Source organism: Cebidichthys violaceus, unplaced genomic scaffold, assembly GCF_023349555.1.
Source record: "Cebidichthys violaceus isolate CVI_PGR_0920_01 unplaced genomic scaffold, fCebVio1.0.p SCAF_22, whole genome shotgun sequence".
Taxonomy (NCBI): domain Eukaryota; kingdom Metazoa; phylum Chordata; class Actinopteri; order Perciformes; family Stichaeidae; genus Cebidichthys; species Cebidichthys violaceus.
The window spans coordinates 9,272,180-9,284,365 of NW_027176395.1; the positions used below are offsets into that span (position 1 = coordinate 9,272,180).

General features: G+C 45.0%; 1 protein-coding gene across 1 annotated transcript in view; it reads left to right on the forward strand.

Moving 5' to 3' along the window:
* Positions 1-12,186, forward strand: part of syne3 (spectrin repeat containing, nuclear envelope family member 3) — a 75,208-nt gene that overhangs the window by 31,753 nt on the left and 31,269 nt on the right. The window contains exons 11-12 of the mRNA XM_068717782.1: positions 292-426; positions 9,586-9,747. Of these exons, the coding sequence (XP_068573883.1) occupies positions 292-426; positions 9,586-9,747 (297 nt within the window). The remainder of the gene's footprint in view (positions 1-291; positions 427-9,585; positions 9,748-12,186) is intronic.

Genomic DNA, 12,186 nt, shown 5'->3' on the forward strand with positions numbered 1-12,186 from the left:
TGTGTCAGCTTTGTCATATTTATCATATCAATTACACTTATCCTAGCAGCCACTTGTGAACCCATGCGGTAGTGTTTTAATGTGTTTGGCTACCTTCAGGCAGTCATCAGTTCATCTCACTTGAGTTAGGTAATCGCTGCTTTTTGTGTTGTCAAAGTGATTGATTGATTCATTCATTAGGATACATTATGATTCATTACTGCAATATCATACTAAATATGTAGATTATATATATTTTTTTAAAAATGAACCAGTAATAACTGTCTCGCTGTGTGTCCTGTATGTCCTCAGGTGATACTAAAGGACCTGGAGGACTGTGAGGCCCACATCACAGCGCTGGAGACTCTGGTCTCGTCCAGTCAGAGCAACAGGACTCAGTTGGAGAGGCTCTATGCTGAGTGGAAACACCTGCACAAGACAGCCAGGGTAAGACAAAAGAGTCAAAGCTGCTCCAATCCATCTATTTATGTTAACAATGGATCAAATGGCTGTGCGTAATATCGGGTAAGTGCTTGCTCATTGTGACGAAACAACACATAAACGATCTTTTAGTTCGTAGTCTTGAAACACTACTGCTTTGGTTCAGTCTCTCTTATCCACCTTGTTATCAATAGCAGCAGGTGACTTTACAAACTGATAATTGTTTAAACTTGTGGCAAAAAAAATAATACTCGACTGAGCAAAGGGTGATATGAAAATTCGATGTCATGATTATCCTGGCCAAAACATTTGCGATTAACCATATCATCAAAATATGCTTAAAACTTAAAACGGCACTAAAACATATGGAATCGCTTTACTTTAGATTTAGTTAAGAAACAAATATTTTGATTGCACCAGAGATAGATCTTTTTTTAATGAACATCCTTTTCAGTAAAAGTCAATCGATCTTATTTAAGGTAATCATAGGGTCGCCCTGCATGCATAAAGGATAGATCATTTTAAAAAATTGCTACATTTTCAGAGTCTGTTCTTTCTTTCTTACATGATAATTGTTTTAATCAGGCTCTGTTTTTCATTCTTTACATGAAAGCAAGCCAGACAGCTTTCTCAAGTTACACATGTGACACCCACACCAAGGTTAACCTGATATTGCAAATGCACACGATGAACTTATTGTGAGCAGGTTTTATTGTGATCAAGTTCCTGCGGTTGAAAAGGGGCTTATTTTTTGTCAAAAGTAACCGAACACACTAATATGTTACTATTAAACAACTAGAAAATGCATTTCCTGCTGAAAATGCGTTGGAATGCTGAAAGCTGAAATGAATTGCAAAAACATTGCTGAAAATACAGAAATGAGAGACTACCGGTCTGAAAAATGTTGAAGCTCGAAAGCATTTAAACTGCACTGCTGAAAGCCCTTCTAGTTGAAACGTCTAACTATGGTGTCTGTAGTTGAAAGTATGAGAAAGAAGGCTTTGAAAGTTGAAGAAGTTTAACAGGATTTGAAGATTTTCTCCATAGATATCCCATAATTCAAAAAGTTTAAAGATTACAAATATGAAAAATATCACCCCTCTCCTGAAAAAGCTGAATATTTTTATATTCGAACAGCTTCTGTGGCTTAAAAAATGTCAGCAGTAGTGATATTTGTAGTAGTAGAAGTTGTAGTTGTAGTAGAAGTATTATTAGTAGTAGAAGTATTAGTAATTAGAAGAAGCAGTATAAGTAGTAGTATCAGTAGTCATAGTAATAGCTGTAGTAGTGGTCGTAGTATTTAATATAACAGTAGTAGTAGTAGTAGAAGAAGTAGTAATAGTAATGGCAGTATTTGAAGTGATAGCAGTAGTATTAGTACTAGTAGCAATTGTACTAATAGCTGTAGTAGTATTGGTACTGGTAGTAGCATGAATAGCAGCAGTAGTGGTAGCAGCGAGAGAGCCAGAGGGAAAGAGGGAGAGACAGAAAGAAAGACAGAGAGAAACACAGAATGACAGGAAGACAGAGATAGAGAGACTGAATGAATGAGTGTGAGAGAGTGAGAAAGGCAGACAGACAGTTATTTGTACTGAGTGAGTGAGACAGGCAGACAGACAGTTATTTGTACTGAGTGAGTGAGTGAGACAGGCAGACAGACAGTTATATGTACTGAGTGAGTGAGGGCGACAGGAGGACAGACAGTCATCTGGATTGAGTGAGAAGAGCAGACAGACTGTTATATGTACTGAGTGAGTGGGAGAGAGAGACAGGCAGACAGACAGACAGACAGAGAATTAGATGGACTGAGTGTGTGGGAGAGAGAGACAGGCAGACAGACAGTTAGATGGACTGAGTGTGTTGGAGAGAGAGACAGGCAAACAGACAGTTAGATGGACTGAGTGATTTGGAGAGAGAGACAGACAGTCAGATGGACTGAGTGTGTGGGAGAGAGAGACAGGCAGACAGACAGTTATATGAACTGAGTGAGTGAGACAGGCAGACAGGCAGTTATATGTAGTGAGTGAGTGAGACAGGTGGACAGACAGTCATCTGGATTGAGTGAGAAGAGCAAACAAACAGTTATATGTACTGAGTGAGTGGGAGAGAGAGACAGGCAGACAGACCGTCAGATGGACTGACTGTGGGAGAGAGAGACAGGCAGACAGACAGTTATATGAACTGAGTGAATGAGTGAGACAGGCAAACAGACAGTTATATGAACTGAGTGAGTGAGACAGGCAGACAGACAGTTATATGTCCTGAGTGAGTGAGTGAGACAGGTGGACAGACAGTCATCTGGATTGAGTGAGAAGAGCAGACAGACAGTTATATGTATTGAGTGAGTGGGAGAGAGAGACAGGCAGACAGACAGTCAGATGGACTGACTGTGTGGGAGAGAGAGACAGGCAGAAAGACAGTCAGATGGACTGACTGTGTGGGAGAGAGAGACAGGCAGACAGACAGTTACATTGACTGAGTGATTTGGAGAGAGAGACAGGCAGACAAATAGTTATTTGTACTGAGTGAGTGAGACAGGCAGACAGACAGTTATTTGTACTGAGTGAGTGAGTGAAAGAGGCAGACAAACAGTTATATGTACTGAGTGAGTGAGGGAGACAGGAGGACAGACAGTCATCTGGATTGAGTGAGAAGAGCAGACAGACAGTTATATGTATTGAGTGAGTGGGAGAGAGAGACAGGCAGACAGACAGTCAGATGGACTGACTGTGTGGGAGAGAGAGACAGGCAGAAAGACAGTCAGATGGACTGACTGTGTGGGAGAGAGAGACAGGCAGACAGACAGTTACATTGACTGAGTGATTTGGAGAGAGAGACAGGCAGACAAATAGTTATTTGTACTGAGTAAGTGAGACAGGCAGACAGACAGTTATTTGTACTGAGTGAGTGAGGGAGACAGGAGGACAGACAGTCATCTGGATTGAGTGAGAAGAGCAGACAGACAATTATATGTACTGAGTGAGTGGGAGAGAGAGACAGGCAGACAGACAGTTAGACGGACTGAGTGTGTGGGAGAGAGAGACAGGCAGACAGACAGTTTGATGGACTGAGTGATTTGGAGAGAGAGACAGGCAGACAGACAGTTATATGGAGTGAGTGAGTGAGTGAGTGAGACAGGCAGACAGACAGTTATATGTACAGAGTGGGTGAGTGAGGCAGACAGAAAGAGAGAGAGTGTGTGTGTGTGTGTGTGTGTGTGTGTGTGTCATTGTTTCCCATGGTGACGACGCAGCAGTTGGAGAGTCTGTGAGTCTGTGTGTTTATAAACATCAGTAATTAGCTCAAGCACGAACACCTGTGAGCCTGCCGCCTTTTCATGAGAAAAGACTGGGAAACACCTGTCAAACAAAACCCCAAAAACACCATAACCATAGCCCCTATTGCTCCAATATTAATACTGGAGAGGGAGGATGACTTGAAGAACAGATCATGCGAAAATTGTGTCTGTAGTGTAAAAAAAAGTGGCTTCAATGGCGATTTAGAAATGGGGTACGGTTGTCTGTGCAAGACTTTTTTGAAGTACGTTTTAACATTGGGGTCTATGGAGGAGAAAGTTGGTTTTCCTCTCAAGTAAAGGCTTTTGTGCCAAATGTGTAAATCTGTGAGATTCCACAGTCATATGTTTACGACAAGGACAAGATTAGCTACGTTTCCATCCAAAAATTATGCATGTAGAGTGAAAATTGAGGAGTCAGTCGCAAAAGACAAATATTTTTTTCACAGAAATCTCAGGCTTTTCTTCACTCTAGCGATGACATCACGCACTCTAAGCTGCGCAATACACACCCATTATAAAAGCAGAAAAGGACTGAAAAACACATAAAAGCAAAATTACTACAGCTCAAAAAGTATAAAAGATATCAAAATGATTATAACATACAATCATTGATCAGTGTTTTCTCAACATTTGAAAGTTTAAATGGTGTCTGTAGCTGAAAGTATGAGGAAGTAGAATGATCTGAAAGTTGAACAAGTTTAAGAGGATTTGAAAAGTTTCTCCATAGACATCCCATTCAAAAAAAAATTGCAAAATGCTTAATAATTAAAAAAGTTGAAAGATTAGAAACATAAAAAGACATAGCACCCCTCTCTTGAAAAAGCTGAACATTTTCATATTTGAACGGTTTCTGTAGCTTAAGAAATGTGGAAGTTATTAAGTGCCAAAATACGTACGGAAGAAATAGTTGAAGAATAAAGATTAGGATAACAATACTTGGAATGCTGAATCAGCATTCCAACAATGAATGAATGAATCAGCATTCCAACAACTAGAAAATGCATTTCCTGCTGAAAATGCGTTGGAATGCTGAAAGCTGAAATGAATTGCAAAAACATTGCTGAAAATACAGAAATGAGAGACTACCAGTCTGAAAAATGTTGAAGCTCGAAAGCATTTAAACTGCACTGCTGAAAACCCTTCTAGTTGAAACGTCTAACTATGGTGTCTGTAGCTGAAAGTATGAGAAAGAAGGCTTTGAAAGTTGAAGAAGTTTAACAGGATTTGAAGATTTTCTCCATAGATATCCCATTCAAAACAAATTGCAAAAAGCTTAATAATTCAAAAAGTTTAAAGATTACAAATATGAAAAATATCACCCCTCTCCTGAAAAAGCTGAATATTTTGATATTCGAACAGCTTCTGTGGCTTAAAAAATGTCAGCAGTAGTGATATTTGTAGTAGTAGAAGTTGTAGTTGTAGTAGAAGTATTATTAGTAGTATAAGTATTAGTAATTAGAAGAAGCAGTATAAGTAGTAGTATCAGTAGTCGTAGTAATAGCTGTAGTAGTGGTCGTAGTATTTAATATAACAGTAGTAGTAGTAGAAGAAGTAGTAATAGTAATGGCAGTATTTGAAGTGATAGCAGTAGCATTAGTACTAGTAGCAATCGTACTAATAGCTGTAGTAGTATTGGTACTGGTAGTAGCATGAATAGCAGCAGTAGTGGTAGCAGAGAGAGAGAGCCAGAGGGAGAGAGGGAGAGACAGAAAGAAAGACAGAGAGAGAAACACAGAATGACAGGAAGACAGAGATAGAGAGACTGAATGAATGAGTGTGAGAGAGTGAGAAAGGCAGACAGACAGTTATTTGTACTGAGTGAGACAGGCAGACAGACAGTTATTTGTACTGAGTGAGTTAGACAGGCAGACAGACAGTTATATGTACTGAGTGAGTGGGAGAGAGAGACAGGCAGACAGACAGTTAGATGGACTGAGTGTGTGGGAGAGAGAGACAGGCAGACAGACAGTTAGATGGACTGAGTGTGTGGGAGAGAGAGACAGACAGACAGACAGTTAGATGGACTGAGTGTGTGGAAGAGAGAGACAGGCAGACAGACAGTTTGATGAACTGAGTGTGTGGTAGAGAGAGACAGGCAGACAGACAGTTATATGAACTGAGTGAGTGAGTGAGTGAGACAGGCAGACAGACAGTTATATGTACTGAGTGAGTGAGGGAGACAGGAGGACAGACAGTCATCTGGATTGAATGAGAAGAGCCGACAGACAGTTATATGTACTGAGTGGGAGAGAGACAGGCAGACCGACAGTTAGATGGACTGAGTGAGTGGGAGAGAGAGACAGGCAGACAGACAGTTAGATGGACTGAGTGTGTGGGAGAGAGAGACAGACAGACAATTATATGTACTGAGTGAGTGGGAGAGAGAGACAGGCAGACAGACAGTCAGATGGACTGAGTGTGTGGGAGAGAGAGACAGGCAGACAGACAGTTATATGAACTGAGTGAGTGAGTGAGACAGGCAAACAGACAGTTATATGAACTGAGTGAGTGAGACAGGCAGACAGACAGTTATATGTACTGAGTGAGTGAGTGAGACAGGTGGACGGACAGTCATCTGGATTGAGTGAGAAGAGCAGACAGACAGTTATATGTACTGAGTGAGTGGGAGAGAGAGACAGGCAGACAGACAGTCAGATGGACTGACTGTGTGGGAGAGAGAGACAGGCAGACAGACAGTTACATTGACTGAGTGATTAGGAGAGAGAGACAGGCAGACAGACAGTTATATGTACTGAGTGATTGAGTGAGACAGGCAGACAGACAGTTATATGTCCTGAGTGTGTAGAGAGAGACAGAAAGACAGAGAAAGTGTCTGTGTGTGTGTGTGTGTGTGTGTGTGTGTGTGTGTGTGTGTGTGTGTGTGTGTCATTGGTTCCTATGGTGACGACGCAGCAGTTGGAGAGTCTGTGAGTCTGTGTGTTTATAAACATTAGTAATTAGCTCAAGCACGAACACCTGTGAGCCTGGCCGCCTTTTCATGAGAAAAAAACTGGAAAACACCTGTCAAACAAAACCCCCAAAACCCAATAACCATAGCCCCTATTGCTCCAATATTAATACTGGAGAGGGAGGATGAGTTGAAGAACAGATCATGCCAAAATTGTGTCTGTAGTGTAAAAAAAATTGGCTTCAAGGGCGATTTAGAAATGGGGTACGGTTGTCTGTGCAAAACTTTTTTGAAGTACGTTTTAACATTGGGGTCTATGGTGGAGAAAGTTGGTTTTCCTCTCAAGTAAAGGCTTTTGTGCCAAATGTGTAAACCTGTGGGATTCCACAGTCATATGTCTACGACAAGGACAAGATTAGCTACTTTTCCATCCAAAAATTATGCATGTAGAGTGAAAATTGAGGAGTCAGTCGCAAAAGACAAATATTTTTTTCACAGGAATCTCAAGCTCCTCTTCACTCTAGCGGTGACATCACGCACTCTAAGCTGCGCAATACACACCCATTATAAAAGCAGAAAAGGACTGAAAAACTCATATAAGCAAAAATGCTACTATTCAAAAAGTGTAAAAGATATCAAAATGATTATAACATACAATCATTGATCAGGGTTTTCTCAACATTTGAAAGTTTAAATGGTGTTTGTAGCTGAAAGTATGAGGAAGTAGAAGGATCTGAAAGTTGAAGAAGTTTAAGAGGATTTAAAAATATTCTCCATAGACATCCCATTCAAAAAATAGGTTGCAAAACGCTTAATAATTCAAAAAGTTGAAAGACTAGAAATATTATGAGACATAGCACCCCTCTCCTGAAAAAGCTGAACATGTACATAGTTGAACGGTCTCTGTAGCTTAAGAAATGTGGAAGTTATTAAGTGCCAAAATACGGGGGACGGAAGAAATAGTTGAAGAATAAAGATTCGAAGAACAATACTTGGAATGCTGAATCAGCATTTCAACAATAAAGATTCGAAGAACAATACTTGGAATGCTGAATCAGCATTCCAACAATAAAGATTAGAATAACAATACTTGGAATGCTGAATCAGCATTCCAACAAATTACATTACATTACATTACATTACAGTCATTTAGCAGACGCTTTTATCCAAAGCGACTTACAATAAGTGCATTCAACATTGGTAATCAAAAGAACTACTAGTCACCAGAAGTCATAAGTACATTTCCTTTTCCAAACAAGCATCTAAGAGCATGAAGCAGAGCATAACTCAGAGCCAAAGTACCGTACAGAAACAATAAAAACAGTTAGTGCTATAAGTAATACGAATACAATAAGTGCAACAAGCTAGTATGAAAACAATAAGCGCTAAGTGGAAGGCTCAGGGTAGCACTTCCTGAAGAGGTGGGTTTTCAGCCTGCGCCGAAAGATGGGCAGCGACTCCGCTGTCCTGACGTCAGTTGGAAGTTCATTCCACCACTGTGGGGCCAGGACAGAAAACAGCCGTGACCGGGTCGATCGGCTGCCAGGACCTCTGAGCGACGGGGCAACCAATCGCCCCGAGGCAGCAGAGCGAAGTGGTCGGGCGGGGGTGTAAGGCTTGACCATGGCCTGGAGATAGGAAGGAGCTGTTCCTTTCACAGCCCTGTAGGCTAGCACCAGAGTCTTAAACTGGATGCAAGCTCTTACAGGTAGCCAGTGTAGAGAACGGAGAAAGGAAGTTGTGTGGGAGAACTTGGGGCGATTGAACACCAGGCGAGCTACGGCTTTCTGGACAAGCTCCAGAGGTCTGATGGCTGACGCCGGGGCTCCGGCAAGTAGAGAGTTGCAGTAGTCCAGGCGGGAGATGACAAGAGCCTGGATGAGAACCTGCGCCGTCTCGTCAGTCAGGAAGGGACGAATCCTCCTGATGTTGTACAGCAGGAATCTGCAGGAGCGTGTAACGGATGAAATGTTTGCCGAGAATGACAGTTGGTCATCCAGGGTCACACCCAGGTTCCTCGCAGTCCGAGTTGGCGTCACCACGGTATCATCAATGGTGATGGACAGGTCCCGGTGCGGGCAACCCTTCCCCGAGAGGAACAGTAGCTCAGTTTTGTCTAGGTTGAGCTTGAGGTGGTGTGTCGTCATCCACTTCGAGATGTCAGCCAAACACGCAGCGATGCGCGTCTCCACTTGGGTGTCACCGGGGGGAAATGACAAGACCAGCTGGGTGTCATCCGCATAACAATGGTAGGAGAAGTCATGCGAGCGAATAACAGAACCCAGAGATGTTGTGTAGAGCGAGAAGAGAAGGGGGCCCAGAACTGACCCTTGCGGAACCCCTGTAGTCAGCATGCGTGGTTCCGACACGGCCCCCCTCCAGGTCACCTGGTAGGATCGACCCGTCAGGTAGGATGCAAACAGGGAGAGTGCAGAGCCTAATAAAGATTAGGACAACAATACTTGGAATGCTGAATCAGCATTCCAACAATAAGCCCGCAGGATTACAGTCAGTGTGCTTTGGCACAGGCAGTATTACTGCCTTGTGCCACAAAGCCACACTGAATAAGCCCGCAGGATTACAGTCAGTGTGCTTTGGCATAATACTGCCTTGTGCCACAAAGCCACACTGAATAAAGATTTGAAGAACAATACTTGGAATGCTGAATCAGCATTCCAACAATAAAGATTCGAAGAACAATACTTGGAATGCTGAATCAGCATTCCAACAATAAAGATTCGAAGAACAATACTTGGAATGCTGAATGAAGGATTGCTGAATGAAGGATGAAGGATTGATATTGGTGTCGTAGCAGTTGAGCTGTAAAACATTAATGGAATGCAAAGTTACTTTTTACATAATGACAGATGTTACAGATGTTGCCAATGCATCGCATGGATTTTCAAGCTTTTTTTCAAGACCACTGACTGACCAGCTGACCTCTTTCTTGTGTTTGCAGGTGAAGGTGCACAAGAGCGAGGAGAGCATCGCAGACCATGAGAGCTTCCACGACAGCCTGCTGAATGTAGAGAAGTGGCTGATGATCATGAAGCAGAAGCTGGAGTCCTTCTACAGCCCCTCAGGGGAGTGGAGCGTAGAGGGCCGCCAGCACGAAGCTCAGGTGTGTGTGTGTGTGTGTGTGTGTGTGTGTGTGTGTTCTTGCACCTCACATCTCATCTCATTGCATCTTCATCTCATTGCATCTTCAACTGCTTATCCGGGATCGGGTCGCGGGGGCAACAGCTCCAGCAGGGGACCCCAAACTTCCCTTTCCCGAGCCACATCAGCCAGCTCTGACTGGGGGATCCCGAGGCGCTCCCAGGCCAGTTTGGAGATATAGTCCCTCCACCTGGTCCTGGGCCTCCCTCGGGGTCTCCTCCCAGCTGGTCGTGCCTGGAACACCTCCCTAGGGAGGCGCCCAGGTGGCATCCTTACCAGATGGCCGAACCACCTCAACTGGCTCCTTTCCACGCAAAGGAGCAGCGGCTCTACTCCGAGTCCCTCACGGATGACCGAACTTCTCACCCTATCTCTAAGGGAGATGCCAGCCACCCTCCTGAGGAAACCCATTTCGGCCGTTTGTACCCGCGATCTAATTCTTTCGGTCATGACCCAGTCCACATGACCATAGGTGAGGGTAGGAACGAAGATTGGCCGGTAGATAGAGAGCTTTGCCTCGTGGCTCAGCTCTCTTTTCGTCACAACGGTGCAGTAGAGCGACTGCAATTCCGCCCCAGCTGCACATTCCATTGTTCCCTCACTTGCGAACAAGACCCCGAGGTACTTGAACTCCTTCACTTGGGGTAAGGACTCATTCCCTACCTGGAGTGGGCAATCCACCGGTTTCCTGCTGAGAACCATGGCCTCAGATTTAGAGGTGCTGATCCTCATCCCAAGCGCTTTACACTCGGCTGCGAACCGATCCAGTATGTGCTGGAGGTCACAGCCTGATGAAGACATCAGGACCAAATCATCTGCAAACAGCAGCGATGCAATCCTCAGCCCACCGAACTGTAAACACTCCTCCCCACGACTACGCCTCGATATCCTGTCCATGAATACCACAAACAGGATTGGTGACAAAGCGCAGCCCTGGCGGAGGCCAACCCTCACCGGAAACGAGTCCGACTTACTGCCGAGAACCCGGACACAGCTCTCGCTTTGGGCATACAGGGATTGGATGGCCCCCAGAAGTGGCCCCCTCTCCCCATACTCCCGCAGCACCTCCCTCAGTATCTCCCGGGGGACCCGGTCATACGCCTTTTCCAGGTCCACAAAACACATGTAGACCGGATGGGCGTATTCCCAAGCCCCCTCCAGGATCCTTGCGAGAGTGAAGAGCTGGTCCGTTGTTCCACAGCCAGGACGGAAACCGCATTGTTCCTCTTCAATCCGAGGTTCGGCTATCGGCCGAACCCTCCTTTCCAGCACCTTGGACTTTACCAGGGAGGCTAAGTAGTGTGATGCCGCGGTAATTGGCACACACCCTCTGGTCCCCCTTTTTGAACAGGGGAACCACCACCCCGGTCTGCCACTTCCTAGGCACCGTCCCAGACCTCCACACAATGTTGAAGAGACGTGTCATCCAAGACAGCCCCTCCACACCCAGTGCCTTCAGCATTTCTGGACGGATCTCATCAATCCCTGTGGCTTTGCCACTGTGGAGTTGTTTGACTACCTCAGTGACTTCCACCAGGGAAATTGATGATGCTCCCCCATCAGCCTCCAGCTCTGCCTCTACCATAGAGGGCGTATTAGTCGGATTCAGGAGTTCCTCAAAGTGCTCCTTCCACCGCCCTATTACCCCCTCAGTTGAAGTCAACAGAGTCCCATCCTTACTGTATACAGCTTGGATGTTTCACCGTTTCCCCCTCCTGAGGTTCCGGATGGTTTTCCAGAAACACCTTGGTGCCGACCGAAAGTCCTTCTCCATGGCTACTCCGAACTCCTCCCACACCCGCTGCTTTGCCTCCTTCACGGCAGCGGCTGTAGCCCTTCGGGTCTGTCGGTACCTTGCAACTGCCTCAGGAGTCCTCCGGGATAACATATCCCGGAAGGCCTCTTTCTTCAGTCGGACGGCTTCCCTGACCACCGGTGTCCACCACGGTGTTTGAGGGTTACCGCCCCTTGAGGCACCTAAGACCTTGAGACCACAGCTCATCGCCGTAGCTTTGGCAATAGAAGCTTTGAACATCGTCCATTCCTGTTCAATGCCCCCAACCTCCACAGGGATGCTAGAAAAGCTCCGCCGGAGGTGTGAGTTGAAGATCTCCCGGACAGGGGCCTCCACCAGACGTTCCCAGTTTGCCCGCACTACCCGTTTGGGCTTACCAGGTCTGTCCAGAGTTTTCCCCCACCCTCTGACCCAACTCACAACCAGATGGTGATCAGTTGACAGCTCCGCCCCTCTCTTCACCAGAGTGTCCAAAACATACGGCCTCAGGTCCGATGATACGATAACAAAATCGATCATCGACCTTCGGCCTAGGGTGCTCTGGTACCACGTACACTTATGAACATCCTTATGCTCGAACATGGTGTTCGTTATGGACAATCCATG